Source organism: Rousettus aegyptiacus, unplaced genomic scaffold (assembly GCF_014176215.1).
Source record: "Rousettus aegyptiacus isolate mRouAeg1 unplaced genomic scaffold, mRouAeg1.p scaffold_m13_p_2, whole genome shotgun sequence".
NCBI lineage: Eukaryota > Metazoa > Chordata > Mammalia > Chiroptera > Pteropodidae > Rousettus > Rousettus aegyptiacus.
Window position 1 is genome coordinate 92,167,972 of NW_023416295.1, and position 19,322 is coordinate 92,187,293.

General features: G+C 44.2%; 1 protein-coding gene across 1 annotated transcript; it reads left to right on the top strand.

Annotated features, from left to right (window-relative positions):
- The first annotated feature begins 8,114 nt into the window (after positions 1-8,114).
- On the top strand, positions 8,115-19,083 carry AMER3 (APC membrane recruitment protein 3). Its single transcript, XM_016125324.2, has 2 exons — positions 8,115-8,251; positions 13,468-19,083. Exon 2 carries the CDS (start codon positions 13,488-13,490, stop codon positions 15,837-15,839), a length of 2,352 nt encoding a protein of 783 aa, XP_015980810.2. The 5' UTR covers positions 8,115-8,251; positions 13,468-13,487; the 3' UTR covers positions 15,840-19,083.
- Positions 19,084-19,322: the final 239 nt, after the last annotated feature.

Here is a 19,322-nt window from a genome sequence, read left to right on the forward strand (position 1 = left end):
CATGAACAACCAAGGTTAAAAGATATCTCAGAAAGAAAGAAAAATCTCCAGAAAATAAGCTTAAAGACATAGAAACATGTGACTTAAATAACAGAGAAGTCAAGATGGTACTTTTGAAAAAACTCAGTGAGATCCAAAACACTCAAATCAACAATTTCAGGAACTGAAAAAACACCTAGATGAGCAGAGTAAGGAGATTGAAACCCGCAAAAAGAACCAAATAGAACTTCTGGAGATAAAAAAGACACTGCAAGTTTTTAAAAATGAAATAGCAGCTTGGGAAATAGAGTCAACCAAATGGAGGAAAGGATCAGTGATATCAAAGACAGAAATCTAGAAATGAATCAGAAGGAAGAAGAGAGAAACAGAAGAATGAACAATAAGGAAAGAGAAATTCAAAAACTAGCTGATATCATCAGAAGAGGAAACATAAGGATAATGGGCATTATCAAAGGCAAAGAAAAGGAGCAAGGACTAGAAAGCATTTTTAGACAAATAGTTGATGAGAATTTTCCAAATCTAAAGAATGAGGTGGAGCTTGGAATTCAAGAAGTCAACAGAACACCCAATTATCTCAACCCAAAAAAGCCTTAACCAAGACACATTGTATTAAAATGATCAAAAATCAATGACAAACACAGAATTCTCAATGTAGACAGAGAGAAAAAAAACAATTATCTACAAAGGTAAACTCATTAGATTATTCTTGGACATCTCAGCGCAAACTTTACAACCAGAAAGAAATGGAATAAATTATTTAAACTAAAAGTGAAAGGAACTACCATACTAGAAAAATGTATCCAGCTAAGCTCTCCTTTAAATATGAAGGAGAAATTAAAATTTTCCAGACATACAAAAATTGAGGGAAATCTCCACTACTTGGCCTGTACTACAGGAAATACTGAAAGGGGTCAGTTCACCTAAAACAAAATGACCAAAAAAAAAAAAAAAAAGAAAGAAAGAAAGAAGAAAGAAACAATTAGCATAGGAGTGCAACCCTTACTAAGAACAGAACATTATAAGCTTAAATAATAAGAAGGGAATTATTATAACAAGATAGTAATGAATGTTCAGCATATAAAGGAACAAATTGAGATTAATGACTGAAAGGGAGGAGATTCGAAGATTAAAATTCGCAAAGAGAAATGGAGATAAGGCACGTGCTGAAGAAAATGATGACTGTATATATATATATGACTATTCCTTACATATGCATAATAGTAACCACATACCAAAGATTCAGAACCATTGTATATAACATAAAACAAGAAGGACCAGAGGGAAAACCCACAAAGCCAACCAAAAAAACAAAACAAAACAAAACAGAGGCACAAGGACAAGGAAGCAATGAAAACACTGAGCTACCAGAAAGCAAAACATAAAATGACTACAAGAAGACCTCATATTTCAATATCACCCTAAATGTAAAAGGACTGACCAACCAATAAAAAGGCACAGAGTTGAGGAATGGATCAAAAAACAAAACCCAACTATATGCTACCTCCAGGAGACATATCTCAGCTCCAAAGACAAATATAAACTCAGAGTGAAAGGGTTGAAAATGATATTTCAAGCTAAAGGCATTCAGAAAAAAGCAGGAGTAGTGGTACTAATATCAAATGAAATAGACTTCAAAATCAAAAAGATAAAGAAAGATACTGAGGGACACTTCATAATGATAAAGGAAATCATGCACCAAGAAGACATAACACTTATTAATATCTATACTCCCAATCAGGGAGCCCCAAAATATGTAAAGCAATTACTAAAAGGACTAAAGGGAGAAACAGACCAAAACACTATCATAGTAGGGGACCTAAATACCCCACTGAATAAAGAAAAACTGGAAAATTTATATAGACAGATTAGCAGTATGGAAATTGAAACAATCATCAAAAACCTATCAAAAAGTAAAAGTCCAGGACTGGATGGTTTCATCAGTGAATTCTACCAAACATTCAAAGATTTATTACCTACTCTCCTCAAACTCTTCCAAAAAATCCAAGAGGAGGCAATACTTCCCAACACATTTCATGTAAAGATAACGCACAAAAATAAAACTACAGACGAATATCTCTCATGCATACAGATGCAAAAATCCTAAATAAGATACTAGGAACCAAATACAGAAACATATCAAAAAGATTACCCACCACAATCAAGTGGACTTCATCCCAGAGGCACAGGGGTGGTTCAACACATGCAAATCAGTTAATGTGATATACCATATAAACGGATTAAAAAATAAGAATCATATAATCATATCAATAGATGCAGAAAAAGCCTTTAACAAAATACAGCATTTATTTATGATCAAAACACTTAAGAAAATTGGTATAGAAGGAAAGTACCTTAACATAATAAAGCCCATCTATAACAAACCCTCAGCCAACATTATACTTCACGGTGAAAAACTAAAAACCTTCCCTCTAGGATCAGAAACAAGGCAAGGCTGTCCACTATCACCATTGTTATTCAGTATAACATTGGAAGTCCTAGCAAATGCAATCAACAAGAGAAAGATATAAAAGACATCTAAATAAGAAATGACTTAACTAGTAAAACTGTCACTATTTGCGAATGACCTGATTCTCTATATAGAAAACCCTAAAAACTCCACAAAAACACTACTAGAAAAAATAAGCAAATACAGTAAAGTCTGTGGATTCAAAATCAACATCATATCTGAATAATGAAGTATCAAAAAAAGAAATGGAAAAAATAATTCCTTTTGTAATTGCAACAAGAATAAAATATCTAGGAATAAACTTAATGAAACGTGAAAGATCTATATAATGAAACCTATAAGACCCTATTAAAAGAAATCAAAGAAGATACAAAGAAATGGAAAGATATTCTGTGTTCTTAAATTGGAAGAACCAACATAGTTAAAATGACCATATTACCTAAAGTATTATACAGATTTAATGCAAACCTCATCAAAATGTCATCGGCATTTTTTAAAGAAATAGAACATAAAACCATCAGATTTGTATGGAAGCACAAAAGACCCTGAACTGCCAAAGGCATCCTGAGAAAAAAGAATGAGACTGGAGATATTACGCTGCCCAACTTTGAATTATACTACAAAGCAACAGTAATCAAAACGACATGATATTGGCAGCAAAACAGACACATGGACCAGTGGAACAGAATCGAGAGTCCATTCATCTGTCTATGGACACCTAGGTTGCTTCTATATCTTGACTATTGTAAATAATGCTGCAATGAACATAAGGGTGCATATATCTTTTTGAATTAGTGTTTTCATTTTTTTTTTTGAATAAATACTCAGAAGTGCAATTGCTGGGTTATATGGTACATCTACTTTAATTTATTTATTTTTTTTGAGGAATCTCTATACTGCTTTCCATAGTGGCTGCAACAATTTCCAGTTCAACCAATAGAGCACAAGAGTTCCCTTTTCTTTATATCCTCATCAACACATGTTATTTGTTGACTTTTTGATAACAGATATTCTGACTCCTGTGAGGTTATATCTTGCGGTTTTAATTTTCACTTTCCTGATGATTAGCGATGTTGAAAATATTTTCATAGATCTGTTGGCCATCTGTATGTTCTCTTTAGAGAAATGTCTCTTCATGCCTTCTGCCTATTTTTTTATTGGATTGTTTATTATTTATTATTGAGTTGTAAATGTTCCTTTTACATTTATCAACCTCATATTGGACATGTCATTGAAAACATATGTGTCCATTCATTAGGTTCTCTTTTGGCTTGCTTGATGGTTTTCTTTGCTGTACAGAAGCTTTTTAGTTTGACATAGTCTCATTTGTTTATTTTTGCTTTTGTTTCTCTTGCTTGAGGGGACATTTCCAAAAAAGGTATTACTATGACTGATGTTGGGTAGTTTACCACCTATGTTGTCTTCTAAGAGTTTATGGTTTCAAGTCTTAAATTTAAGGCCTTAATCCATTTTGAGTTTATTTTTGTATATGGTGTAAAATAGTGGTCCGGTTTTATTTTTTGCATGTATCTGTCCAGTTTCCCAACACTACATGTTGAAGACTGTCATTTTTCCATTGTATAGTTTCATCTCCATCTGTAAATAAGAGCTACTTCAGGTCAGAATGCCCGGACTCCAAGTCTGGGGGTAGACTGGGAGAAACAAAGAAGCCGCTTCTTGCAGCTAGATCTCCCATTAGGAATAGGAGTAGGGATAGGGGAGAAGGTGCAGCGGGTTCCCTGAACACCCCTGCCTGAAGAGCTGTGAGCTTCGCACAGTGGCAGTGCCCAGGAATCAGGGCAGAGAGTAGAGAAGTGGGAACATCAGAGAAGCAACAGTTGATTATTACCAGCCATGGGTGCAAAATAGGAAGCTGAGCAGCAGTACCCATCTCCCAATCCAGAGGGCTCCTCTCCCCATGTTCTCCAAGATTGAATACCACAGAGCCCCAGGGGAATCTAAACAACGCTACCCAAACTGTAGCTAACATTAACAGGAACTGAGACTAAGGGTAGTGAGTATGATTAAATATTTATAAGAAAAAAAAGCATTATTAAGATTTTATATACAGAAAGGATGAGAGAGACTTGGACGCCACCTATTGGAAACCAAAAGAAAAACATCTTCTTTGCAACAGACTAAAGAGAGACCTTAATATAATAAATCTTCTTCCTGGAAAAAAAGGCAGAATACGCTTTCATTAATGCCCAGGCAGAGAAATAGTCCATTAAACATCATGAACAACCAAGGTGACAAGGCAGCTCAGAAGTAAAGATAAAAATCTCCAGAAAATAAGCTTAAAGACATAGAAATATGTGACTTCAATGACAGAGAATTCAGTATGGTACTTCTGAAAAAAATCAGTGAGATCTGAAATGCATCATATCAATGATTTCAAGAATTGAAAAAGCAACTAGATGAGTAGAATGAGTTATTTATCAAGGAGATCGAAACCTCAAAAAGAATCAAATAAAACTTCTAGAGTGAAGAACACACTGAAAGAGATGAAAAAGAAATAGCAAGTTTGGGAAACAGAGTCGACCAAATGGAGGAAAAGATCAGTACATTGAAGACAGAAATCTAGAAATAAATCAGAAGGAAGAAGAGAGAAAACAAAGAATGAAAAATCATGAAAGAGAGATACAAGAACTAGCTGATACCATCAGGAGAGGAAATATAGGAAAAATGAGAATCTCGAAGGGGAGGAAAATGAAAGGTATTAGAAAGCATTTTCAGACAAATAGTTGACGAGAATTTCCCAAAGCTAAGGAATTAACTGGAGATTGGAATTTAAGAAGTCAACAGAATACTTAATTATCTCAACCCAAAAAGCCCTTCACCAAGACACATTGTATTAAAGTTATCAAAAATCAATGACAAAGAAAGAATTCTCAGTACAGTCAGGGAAAAGAAGACAGTTACCTATAAAGGAAAACCCATTAGATTATCATTTGACTTCTCAACACAAACCTTACAAGCAAGAAAGGAGTGGAATCAAATATTAAAACTATTAAATGAAAGGAACTACCAGCCTAGAATAATGTCTCCAGCAAAGCTCTCCTTTAGATATGAAGGAGAAATAAAGACCGTTTAGACATACAAAAATTAAGGGAATTGACTACGAGGCCTGCATTACAGGAAATACTGAAAGGGATCAGCTCATCTAAAACAAAATGACAAAAAATACATAACTATGAGTAAGTTTACTAGCAGGCAGATAGAAGCAGAGTAGCGTAACCCTTATTAAGAACAGGGCATTGTAAGCTTAAGTAATAAAGAGATTTGCTGTTACAAGATAGTAATGAATGTTCGGTACACATAGGGACAAGCTGAGACAATAATAACAGAAAAGGGGAGGATTCAAAGATCCAAATTCTCAAAAGGGAATGGAGATACAGCACACACAGAAGAAAATAGACTACTATATATGTATAACTATCCTCTACATATTTGTGATGTTAACCACACATCAAAGATTCAGAACTGAAGTATATAACATAAAACACGAAGGACCAGAAATATCCAAAAAGATATTTTGCACACCAATGTTCACAACAGCATTATTCATGGTGGCCGGGACATGGAAGCAACCAATGTCCCAGCTGATGATTGGCTAAAGAAGCTGTGGTACATATATACAATAGAATATTACTCAGCCATAAGAAGAGATGAAATACTGCCATTAGCAACAACATTGATGGACTTTGAGATAGTCATGCTAAGCAAAATAAGTCAGAAAGACAGAAAAAGTTTAAAACCACATGATATCACTTATATGTGGGATATAAATCTAAAAGCAACAAATGAACAGGACAAACAAGCAGGACATGGACAATAGACTAGTGGTTACCAGAGGGTGGGGAGGTGGGGTAAATGGGGCAAAAGGGGTCAAATATGTGATGACAGAAAGAAATCTGTCTTTCTATGGGAGGCGAACACACAATGCAATGTGTGTGTGTGTGTATATATATACACACTCATATATACACACATGTATGTGTGTGTGTGTGTGTGTGTGCGTGCCTTCCTGTTGAATTGTATGCCTGAAACTTACTGGGTTCATTAACCAATGTCACCATAATAATAAAAAGAGAGAGAGAGAGAGACAAAGTTTAAGAAATATAAAAAGTCTTTGTAATCCAGAAGAAGAGAGAACATGCTGAAAGAGGCTATTGGTTATTAACTTTAACTAGTGAGGAATGTGGAGTCATATATTTGGAGTCTTATCTATGGGAGTCTTATCTTTGATTCAGGGTATATGTGGCAATGAAGCATAGGCTCACCTTTGTTTCTACCTAACAGAGGAAGAATTGATTCAGGGAACGTTGATGGCCAGGAACTGCCTGGAAAGGTCTGGGAAGTGAAGACATCTGAGGTCATGCTGAGTCAGTCACCAAGTAGAAAAATGGTTCAACTGCAAGAAAAGCAAGAAGGCGGGCTCATCCAAAGGTGGTGGATGATACTTGCTGGAGGAGGGGACTGCAGTGGAGCAGCCCCAAGGTGACTAATTACAAAGGAGGCAGATGGGTTATGACAAAGCCAGGCCAGACCAAGGTGGGGCACCTTGTGTATCCAGTTTTCGTTTGTTTTTTGTTTTGTTTTGTTTGAGATAGGGACAGGGAAGAAGCCCATCAGTCTCAAAGAAAGGTATAGCCTTTGTCATTTGCCCAAGCGACCCCTCCTTCTTTTCTCCCATCTCTCATTGCCTGCACTCACCTCTACCAAGTGGAATCAGATCCCTCACATCAATTACCCTGCGGGTTGGGCTCAGCCGCCTCACTAGCACCACCTACGCACTCCACCTCACACCGCTCCCGCATGCTCCTGGCATTGCTCCCTGAGACATCCTGGAGTTACTAATCCATACTTAATTTTTGGCGTGCAGATGCTCTGTCCTCAGCTCAGCGGGAAGAGAATCCCTACAACATTGGGGGCTCCTCCCCCAAGATTGCGGCAGTGCACAGCACCAGCAAACCCTACACAGTGAGTAGCTGAAAGGGAAGCGCCTCTCTCGTTTTTATTAATAATATAATTGGATCCAAGAAAGGCACCCTGTAGGAAGATTCTGCCTGCATCCCAAGATTGACCTGCCCTTTCTTCCTAGCCTGCTCCAAATCCTGGGTAGAACTCGTAAATAGGCCCCATGTGACCAAGTTCTTACGGGTTGGGGTTAAATCTGCCCTGGCGCTAGGGCCTGCGGGAGTAATAAAGACATCCACACCTGTGAGCGCCAAGGATCTCGGACTGTGGCACGGGAATGCGGTCGGGGGCGAGAGGGGACAATTGGGAGGCTGTCGGTCCCAGCAACACGGACGGCTGGGCCTGAGGGATGTAAAACCACAGGCCTGCGGGGAGGCAGAGACACAGAGACAGAAACCGAGAGAAACACGAACAAAGCGCGACCCAGCAGGGTCCCGGCGGCGGCGGCGGCGGCGGTGCACCGAGGCTACAACCTCCCGAGCAGCCTCCGTCCCAGCCCTGAGTGCGTCAGCTCTCCCACTACAGTGCTGGGGTGCCTCCGACCGCCTGTATCCCGGCTCCAGGCCGCCCCGCCCCGCCCCGCCCCGCCCCATCGTTCTCCCACGACTTAACCCTCGCCTGCCCGCTTGTGACCGCGGCCGCCCAGCCAGGCAAGTCAGAGGCGGAAAGTCGACGCCGGCGGTGGGTCGCGCCTCACCAGACAAGTGAGCGCGGCGCCGGGAGCTGGCCGTGGTGCTGAGCTCGCGCTCGGGAGCAGCTCCCAGCTTTGCTAAGGCCGCATCCTGCGACACTCCAGACCCAGCGGTAAGTCGCCAAGGCCCTGAAGATCTAGGCTTGGGTGGGAGTGGGGGATGATTTGGGAATTTCTGTGTTATTTCACGCAATGGGAGCGCCGAGTGGATAAACTAAGGCTAGCGCTCTCTCCACCCAGTGGTACCTTGCAGGGATGATTGAGGTCTGGAGTCTGGCGGCGATGACCCTTTTAGGTTTGGGCTAGGGAAGGGAAGAAATTCTCTGCCTGCGGTTGAGGGGGCTGGGAAAAACAGATAAGACTGGAGATCCATCTTTTCTCGGTTGGACAGGCCGGGAACCTCCCTTAGAGGAGGAGGCCAGAACCTTCTGTCCCCAAATGACCCTTTGTCTCCCCAACATGGGGGTTGGGTGAATTAGTGATTCTCTCTGAGGATTCTGTTTTTGCTTCATTTCCCATCCCACACCCACCCCAGAATAAGGACGCTTTTCCTCCCCACAATGGCCTTCATTTCATTGATCTGAGGCTTTTGGTTTAAACAAGGCAGCCTACAAAAGAAATTAACCCTTGTCCCATGCATAGCCTCCCACGCCCATCCCAATGTCCAGGAAACCCCCTGGGGTAGGTCTCTTCTAAGAGGCTTCTGCTTTCTTTTCACCATCCACCACTCTGTATTTCACTGTTTGTGATTTTCCTGGCTACTTGGGGAGGGGCAGGAGAAGGCATGGCAAATATTAAAACCATTCGTCAAAATTTTTTTTATCTCCAAATCATTTCTGTAGCATATCTGTATCTTGAGGTTTTCATTTTTCTCTATGAAACACCCAACCACTTTCATGTTAAAAAGCAAAGCATAAAATTACCTCACCAAAGGGAAAAGAGAATCCTAGGCAGTTAAGATAAAGTTAGTCATCATGTAGAAAATCAGCTAGTAGAGTTATTGTATTTGCTAATTTGCAATAAATCTATATGCATGTGCATACTCTGTGTAAGGCACTAAGAAGGAAATTTACACACCTGGGATATCTCTGCTACCACTTTCTCTTCATTGAATGCTGCTCTGGCTTCTAATCTGAATTATTGCCTCCACTCTTGCCCCAACTTTTCATTCTCATCTACAACTGGAGTAATTTGTCAAAAGTGAACATTAGCCCATGTCACTCACCCTTGATGGCTGGCTCCACATGGCACATAAGATAAGACCGAGACCCTCCCTGTGACTTCAGGCCGGGTGTGATGTGTCCTGCCCATTTCCCAGCTTCAGCCCACTGGCTTGCTGCTTTGTCTATCTAGGCCTGCTTTTAGATCTTTAAATACTCTCTCTCCCTTGCTCCTCAAGGGCTTTTCACAAGATGTCCCCTCGGCCTGAAATAGGCTTCCCAATCTTTTGCCTGGTTGTCTTTACCTTTCTTTTAGGTCTTAATTTAAATATCACATCCCTGAATCAGAATTGATTAAATTAATACATGGTGTAGTCCCTGTTCCCATAGAATATGCATGTTCATTTTAGAGATAAAAGACTCAGTCCAGGGTCTTGGTGTCACTGAGACTCATCTTAGAAAATGATGTACATAAACTGTAGAATTAAACATTGTGAGCCTAGCATCCTATTTAGGAAACTTAGATGTAAATATATGGCTAAGATGTCTCAAAAACGTAAGTGCTTCATTTAAATAAGTAGTAGCTCACAGTCTACTATATTTGGGGTCCTGAACCTTAGAGAATTTTTCAACCTCATTAAGGAGGAAGAGTACCAAGTAAGCACCAGAGTAAGCAGCCCATGACAACTGAGTACTACAGACAAGAAGACACCAAGAGGGTTGAGGATGGGGAGACAGGTCTGCTTTGTTGTTGGGGAAAGGGTGTGGCACATGGTTTCACACTGGATTCAACTCAGGGAGTCTTTAGCCACAGGATTACAATGCAGAGTATACATTTTTGTAGCTGAGAATCTGAACATATTCGGCCTCTGCCCTCAGGTGGTGACAGTGCTAGCATCTAGCTGTCTAGATAAATCCCATTCTGCCCCTGAAAATGTCATAGAAGGTGACTGCTTGGCTTGTCTCCATTTGGGCAGTGGGCCCTCTGACCCCTTAGGGAATTCCCACTCATGTCACACATGGGCCTCATATTTCCAAAGAGTCAGGCTCTGATAAAATACTTTAATGTGGAAACTGACTGTACTGAATACACATAGGATTTTATATGACTGCTCCAGTATCTTACATGTCTCTGGTTCATGGTTCTAGACCTTAGTATTTATTGTCTGTTGTGTAAAGTATTAAATGAACTCAGGAAACAAGGTTGGCAATATTAGTGGCACTGAATCCAACCATTTACAACAATGGCAGTTATTTTGAGGGATCACTTTCCAAGTTCAGGTGTGGTGAAGTTTCCAACTGTTAGTGATTTTAAATCAGTTAGCTGTTCCAAGAATTAAGAAACCAGTAGTTTTATTTACAGTGATCAATATCAGATAAACCATGTTAGTTCTTGTGGATGAAATATTTTGCACACAGTGAAATAATCTTTATCAAGCCTGAAGTTATTTCCAAGAGTATGGTAACAAAAAATATTTTTCTAAAACAGAAAAGAATAAGTATAATAGAGATGCCATAATGAATATCTCCAAAATTTTTGCCAGAGAAATATATTGCCTTCGGTTATAATTTTTCTAAGTTTGTGTGAGTTACATTTTTGCTTTTAATCTTCATTTTCATTATGCTTTCCAAAATTCCTCATGAAAACACATTTATTATTCAATTTTTACATATCCCGCGAAGGGAAGTTTGAACTATTGGTTCATAGAATATCTATCATGGTTAAGAGAATAAGCTCAGTATCAGATGGGCATAGTTCTTATCTTAACTCTGTCACTTACCACCTGTGTGACCTGGGTCACTCCATTGACTTTTCTGGGCCTTAACTTCTATTTTTTAAAATGGGGGTTATAATAATATTCCCATTCTAAAATGGGCCAAGCACTCTGCCTGGTTGTGTAGATGTAACCAAGACACTAATCTGGGTCTTTCAACCCCATGACCTAGACAGTAACCACTATTCTTTGTTCAGAAAAACCCACCAGAACTAGGGGAGACCTTATCTAGGCCACAGAGAATTGTGGGGAGTGGACATAGGACCTGCAGGTGCAGGATAGAAAAGGTTTGAGCACCTACCACTTGACAGGAAACAGAAAGCAGCTTGAGGCTCTGTCCTGCTATCCAGGATGCTGCCACCAAGAGCTGAGTTGCAGAGACAAACCTGAGTTCTGTGGCTTTTTCTGGCACAGTGCCTGCTCCTTCTTTTATTCTCCAGCTAAAAGTCCCAGTTGTTCCACTGCAGGGAGGGAAGCCCTGCTCACGGTGCGAGTAGGGTAGAGACCGGTCAGTTTGCTTGCCCCTGTGAGCCTCTGCAATGTCAGCTTCACCACCCCTTCCCATCTTTTTTGGCTTTAATGTTGCCTACTTGGTTGTGAAGCAACCCCTATGCTTGTCTCTGAGTCCTCATGTCAAAGCATTTCAGAGACTCTGGAGCTAACTCTGGTCAGCTCATATCTGTCAAGAAGCTCTCTGGAGGTAGCTGTGACGCTTCCTTGGCAGTAGGTGTTAAAGGCATACAGGCTGACAGAGCTTCATGCCCTTCACATCCACTCCATTCCTCCCTCACAAGCTATGGACTGAGGAGGAGTTAATTCAGATGCTCCCTATGGAGCAGTCCTTATGGAGAGTCAAAGAAACCAGCCCAAAAGTCTCATCTCTAATCTCTCTGGCCAGATTGACAGAGAACAAATCCATAGGTCACTCACTGCCAAAGAGGGGACAAGACACTGGGATGGACTGAGCATGTGATCTGAGTGCCTGTAAGGACTCAGTGAGGGAGAGTCAGAGCAATTCTCAGGCATTGCCTTCTTTTGGTGTGATCTTGTGGGTCTTCAAACTTACCCTAAAGGCAATGTTTAAAACTAAACCCTTTATTCTCTCCTTCAAACAAGCTCTCAGCATAGGCTTCTTTCTTGTCTTCACTCAACTGTCCACTTCTTTGCCTTTTCCCACTTGTCACTGTTCTCCTCTTTTGGCATGAATCCAGGCCTCAGGGTTTACATCTTCTGGCTTGCTTCTCTTTCTGTATTCACTTGCTGAATCCTAGTATTTCTCCCTTTGAAAGACCCTTGATACCTCTTTTTCACGCTTATAACTGCTACCGCTTTTGAGTCTTATCTGCTCAGAGCCTGCTCTCCTAAGTCATTCTGTCCTCTACTCAGATGTCAGATGAATGGTCTTAGACCACCAATTTCTTTACGGCACTGCGTCTACCCTACTCACTCAGAAGACTTTCATAGCTCTTCGCTGATCTCAGAGTAAGGCCAAACTCCCCAACTGTTCAAGGATGATCAAGTTGTTAACTCTCTCAATACCTTTTCAGTCCCACACTCAGAGCAGACATCAAAAAACTATCTCAGCATCCTTTCCCAGTGAATTCAGATCGGGCATCAATCAGAAACCTTCTCTGGATGGCACTCTAGGCATCAATATCTTTCCGTTAAGATGTGCACAAAAGGTGACACTTGCTTGTTCTTCCAGTCCATGATGTGCTATTTCTATCTAATCTGCCTATTCCTGACCTCATGTTGTCCTCCTCTCTCTGTCATCTCAATGATCAAGCTCTGTAGATGCTTGGCTCTGTCTTGCCTGATGGCCTTTGTGTAGGTTGGTCCTGCCTCTCTGAACAGATGTAACAGTTCTTGAGAGCATTATACGTGCCTTCCTCTATGACTGATGGCCACTGTATCCAGCCCAGGAGGCAGGCTTTGGTTTCCCTTTGAACATTGTCTCTTAGATGAAGGAGGCAACTTATTTATTGAATTCCCTGCTACGACCACTTAGAAGGACCATGAACTTTCCCGTAAGGATATTATAGTGCCTGGGCCTAGAAATGAAGGTCTGATTTGGCCAGACAAGCTCTGAAGGGATGCTTAGATTAGTCAAGAGATCACAGATACAGGATTGCCAGACCCCAGTCTGCTCTCATTTTGGCTCCTACTATTGCCTTTAGTCATATGACTTAATTTCTCTGGGCATCAATCATCTATGAAGGCTGGAGTAGTGAGCATGGTCTGAAACTATCTCGCTCTCCACCACCTCCATGGAGGATCCAAGTTTTGATGTCAGAACTCAGCTCCAATACCACTGTCTAAGCAGGGTGGGCAACAATCTTGTAGAACTATAGGCTTCTACCTTGTTTAGTAAGTGCCTCTTGCTTTTCTCCACAGCAGCTAAGGGCACTGGCAGCATGGAACTGAAGAGAGGAAAAACTTTCATCAAATCCAGCCTGCAAATTTCCCATGAGAAACCTCCAGGCCCAGCAGTTACTGCCCCAGTTAGGGAGGATGCAATCCCTTGGTCAGTCTTGCCTGGAGGGCAGCAGCAGTTCCACAGTGAAAGGGGCCCCCAAGTCAGTTCCAGCACCCAAGGATATAACAAATGTTCCAACAAGGGGGTGCAGCCAGACCCTGAGGAGGGTGCCACAGCCTTCTGTGGGGCCACCTTCAAACTGGTACGAAAGAGCAAGACTCACAACAGTGTGCTTGGGACTGACAGGGTGGTCACAACTGGGCAACTGGTGGGCAGCACAAGTTTCCCAGAGCCCTCTGGCAACCAGCGCATGATTGATTACCGCCACTTTGTGCCCCAGATGCCCTTCGTGCCAGCAGTGGCAAAGAGTATCCCAAGGAAGAGGATTTCCCTAAAAAGACCCAAGAAGTGCTTTCGGGACCTATTCCACATTCGCAGAAACAAGACTGAGAACTTGGCCTCACTGGCAACTAAGGGGCAGAATCTATCATCCTCCAGGGGCCCATCAGAGGCTGGAGGGCTGCAGAGCAAAGCCTTCTTCCCCTTGGGCGAAGGACTGGGGCTGGACGGCTTGTGCCAAGACCTATCTGACAGCGAGCTCCTGCCTGACTCCTCCTTTGACCTCTGCAGAGCCCTGTGTGAAGATATAGCCTCACTCAAGAGCTTTGACTCGCTCACAGGTTGCGGAGAGATCTTTGCAGATGAGAACTCAGTGCCATCCCTGGAGCTGAATGAGGGCCTGAAGAGCCCAGCCCGGGCATCTCAGGCCCTTGACAGCAAGGTTCCCAGGGACCCCTTTCAGGGCAGCATGGAGGAGCTGGCATTGCCTGCCCAGAATGAAATGTCTGACTTTGCCAAGTTCTGGGACAGTGTGAATCACTCTGTGAGGCAGCAGCAGCATGCCCTACTGGGCCCATTGCTGGGGGACCCACAGGTGACAGACACAGCCCAACCCAGGCTGGCTTCAGCTGGGCTCCCCGAGCTCCCTCTGTGCCCCTGCAGGGATGCCCCAAGTGGCTCTAAAGCCAGCTCCATAGACACAGGCACCCCTAAGAGTGAGCAACCAGAGTCTGTATCCACAAGTGATGAGGGCTACTGTGATGCCTTCTCACCTGGCCTCGAGGAGGACAGGAAGGAAGCCCTGAGCCCAGGTACCCCTGCAGCCTCCTTTCCTCGGGACAGCTATAGTGGAGATGCCCTCTACGAGCTTTTCTATGACCCCGGCGAGGGTCCTATTGGCCCAAGCCTGGAAGATGACCTGTGTGTATCTGAGAGTCTGTCAGAGTCAGCACTGGGAGCACCACTGTCCATGTGCAGTTTCCATGTGGGGGCAGAAGAGAACTTGCCCCTGGCACCAGGCCCAGACCTACTCAGCCAGGGCTTCTTGCAGAGCTCCTGGAAGGGCAAGGAGTGCCTGCTGAAGCTCTGCGACACTGAGCTCGCCATCACCATGGGCATTATCAACTGGCTCCGCCGTGGCCCTGAGCTCCGAACCCCGCCTGCCTCAGCCCCTGGGGAGCCCACAACCCCACCCAGGGGTCTGGTGGAAAAATTGGAAGCTGGTTCCAAAAAGAAAGTACCAGGTCCGGTGAAACTGGAGGGCAGGGAGGTCCAGGCCTCAGATGCAGGTGGGATCACCGTTGGCTTAGCACCCAGTAGGCAGGAGCTGTGGGTACATTCAGGTACCAAGGGCCTACTTACTGGAGAGAGTCGGGTGCTAGCAGGAGCCAAGGAGGGGACTAGCTTTCTACCCATGAGACATGGGAAAGAAGGGACACAAGGCTGCTATGAAGACTCGTTCTCTTCTGTGGGGTCTGCAACCTCCATGACAACTGACACTTCCAGTGAAAACAAGGTCCCAAATATCTCTGCCTGGCCTCACTCCCAGGAGCCCAGACTACCTGGAAATGTGGAGTGTCTCCAAGATTCCTGGAGGCCAGGCCTTAGGGGGAGCACCCTTGATGCAGAACCAACCTTGACAGATTGTGTGGCCCAGGTTGCAGCCCTGCAGATCCACCCAGTCTGCCAGCCCAACACAGTGCAGCCCCCAAGGCAGGACACAGGCAGTAGGCTCTGCAGACAGCTTCAGTCCAGCAGCCTTGACATTCGGCAGCAGAAACAGTCTAACAGCTTCCCTAGAGTGCCTGCTGTCTGTGACCTATCCTCCTTGGCCAGCCCACTCCCCAGCCCACAGAATCAGAGGTATTCAGGCCTTGTCTTGGACCTGAGCCAGCTCAGAGTTGAGCTTGGCAGCCTGGAAGCCCAGGCCTGTGCCTCTGTGGAGGACTAGCCTCTGCAGCTTAGTTCAAGGGTCAGGGAGCAGGCAACACACAGGGGTCAGCTAGACTTGCAGTGCCCCTTGGCCCTGCTGCCCAGCTGAGCCCTTGGGGTCACCTGCCAGGAATCATGGGCCTCACTTCTAACAGCCAATGCAAGATGATCCCCTCTGCAATTGCCCCCAGAAAGCTGCTGCAGCTTCCTGGCTCATGGAGGAATTCCTCTGCAAACAGCCAGAAGTGGAGGGGTCCCAGGCAAGCCAGGGCAGAGCCTCACCTGCAGAATGGGCTTGCACTCAACAGGAGCTGCATCTTTGTGTCTACAGTCAGGAGAACCTAAGACCCAAGTCTCCATCTTTTGTCCCTGATGTGAGGGCTGTGTTTGGGGGTAAGGGTGGCAGGACTCAAGCAAGTGGGGCAGGGCATTTTATTGTTGAAGCATCTGTGCCTGATACCACTAGTTCAGCCAGACCACGTATTGGGTAGCCTATGGCCAAGGAGAACTGGGAAACTGACAGCACTTTCATAGTGTGCCTCACTGATTTTCCTACAAGGAAATGAAGAGTCTAGTCCCAAGATTGTCTGTGAAGTGGCCACACCTGGCTGTTCCTCATACAGCATGCCAGAGAGGAGCTCAGGCTTGAAACTGATGGGAAGGAAACCATATTTATTATAAACAAGAAGTAGAGTGAGCCAATAACTCTGCATATGGGTTGTGGATAATGAATGTGAGTGTGGAGTCCAAGGCTCAGGGATGGAACACTGATAAAGGGTGACAGATTGGATGGAAGGCCACAGAAGAACATTGGAGTACCTGCTGGCCCCACCCCAGACTGTTCTCCACCTCCAGAATGAGAAGCCATGATGTGCTTGGAGCTCCAAAGGGCTCCCCTGCAGGAATACAAAGTAGGACGAACACTATCTCAGCAAGAGCTGTGTACCAGCAGACGCCATGTGTACTGTACAACCTTGTCACTGCTCCAGGCTGACAGGTGTTGGTCAATTATCTGTCACAAATCATCCCATAGAAACAAAAATTTCCCCCAACTTATGCTCTTGAATGAGAGTCATGGACAGCAAACTGTTCTTTGGGAAGAACTAATTGATTCTCCACAACTCTGCCATTGGCACCCTCTACACACCATCCTCACCTCCTCCTTCAGGAAAACCTCCCTTTGAATGGGGCTGGACCTCTCTCATTGCCCCCCCCCGCCCCCGCCATAAGCCACAACATGTGCACAGTACTGAACATTCAGAATCGTGGAGAGAAAAGGTGGCTCACATCCTCAGGAAGGGCAGGCATCCATTCTGACCAGTGTTGGAACAGGTATAGTGACCAACCACCTGTCAAGGCTCTCTATAATTAGAGCCCACCTCACTGACACACTGCAGTGAGATGCTAAGAATGGGATGCCACAGGCAGCCTATGAAATTATTTTTGCAGGAAAGGTCAACACAGAAAGGCGATAGGTCAGGAAATGGGGGTGGAATTCCACACTGAGGGATGCAGTCTGACAGCTGACCACAGGTTGGTGCCTTTCCTGATTGTTTGAAGCTTCATTTTAGGAAAGAAGATGCTCCACAGCCCTCAGTAAAAACTGCCTGCTGGGGTCAACTGTGTACAGCACACAGGCAGCACCTCGTAGGCTCAAAAGCTTATGGCAAGGCTCCTGAGTAGGCTCATCTAGATCTGGACACTGAGGAAGGTCAGGGCCTGCCTTCCCGGGAAGCTACGCTTGACCTGTCCTCTCAAGCCTGTGGCAGATGATCACGACAGTGTTATTGAGACTACCTATGAACAGGTTATACATGGAATCTTTCACTTCATCCCTGCATCACCCTGAGTGCAGCTGTCATCCTCATTGCTCAGACACGGAAACAGAGGACAAAGTGCTAATGTGACTTGCTCATGGATGTGCATGGCTAGTGAGTAGGATCGATGGGGTTTGAGTTCCACCCCCTGACTCCAAAAGCTCAGCTTTCCACCAAGCTCCAGAATTTCTCTCAACAAGTTCCTGCAGTGAATGCCTCTCTCAAAAGCCTTCATGTCTCCCTGTAAGGTTTAAAACTCTGGGGGCGGGGAGTGCCCCTCGCTCAATCATGGCCCTGTGGCTTTGTACTGCACCTGAGCAGAGCAAGCGTTCAGTAAATACTTGTTGAAAGAATGAAATATCAAAAAGTTGCGCATGGTTTTCTGACTTCTTATTGACCTTGTTGGCTTTGTTCTGGAGACTAGCAGAGTTAAGGTCTTACCTTGGCAAAATTCTGATGGAGCATTTTTTTGATGTGACACAGACTGGTGATGATAAGGGATAATCCAGCCAAACCAAAAGCACTACAAAGGGCAGGAACTAAAGTGGTTAGGCACAGTCTGGAGAGGCCTAGGATCAGGAAGGCGGAACCAAAGGGGACCCAGACCATGGTAAGGCAGCAAAAATAACGAGCTAGGCCTGCGCCTACCTAGAAAGAACCGCTGGCCCAATGGCTCTCAATCTGGGGTGTATCTTAGGCAATCTTAGCACCCTGTAGATTCTCATTTTCTGCAATCTTGGGGGAGGTCCTAGATGTGATCTGCTAGGTACCTCACTGGAAGAATGGAGGAGGGCAGTGTGACCTTCCTCTTGTGTCCAGTGGGTCTGAGGCTCCTTCAGCCCATCTCTCTATCCACATGCCACCCCTCAGGCTGCCATCCTCTGCAAGAGGGGTCCAGGCAGTGCCAGTCTGACTGGGCTTTGCAGGCTTCAAAGTGACCCACCGAGGGGAAAGAGGGTGAGTACCAGCTCCTGCGAGTGGAAAAGGCCTGGCTGGGGCATTTTCATAACTCTAGTCATTCTAACCCTCTCGTTCACACATGGTTATAGATATTATAGGAGGTTTTAAACTGTGTAAAGTAAATCCTACAAAGTAGGTTCACTTTTCCTCAGCTCACAGCTTTCCCGCAAAGCCGAAGTGACTCACTCAGGGTCACACAGTGGTAAGATGGGGGCTGTGATTCACCCTGAGCCAATGTGCTGTGGCCTTCCAAAATTCTACAGTTGCACTGGGAGCTGGAAGTTGCTGGGAGGGAGTCAGACAGCCTTCCAGTCTGTTCTAACAGTGGAGTAGGCCTGGACCTACAGCAGGGTGACCAGAAGGAGGTGCTGAGAAGGGGTGAGGCCAACACAGGCTGGAGAAGAGCCTGTGAACTACATCGGCAATGCTACTTACCTTATCTGGCTTCTGTTTTTATTTTTTAATAGAATAGAGATGTAAACTCAAAAGGCACAGAAAAGAAAATAATGAAAAGTAAGTCTCCTTCTTTCTTCCTTTACTCTCTGTTGTTTTGATTAAGAAATTATTTCCTACTTAGTACAACCAATCTGAACACCACAAAGAGCTAGGCCTCTTCGTCTCTCTTCTTGTCAAACATTGAGCATGTCCTCAGACCCTTTCTATGTCCATTATATAAACATACATGAACTTTAATCTATTTTATTGTACAGTATATTTCAGATATC

Excerpts from the sequence above, each read along its gene's own strand:
- AMER3 (XM_016125324.2), top strand. The coding sequence starts at position 13,488 with ATGGAACTGAAGAGAGGAAAAACTTTCATCAAATCCAGCCTGCAAATT.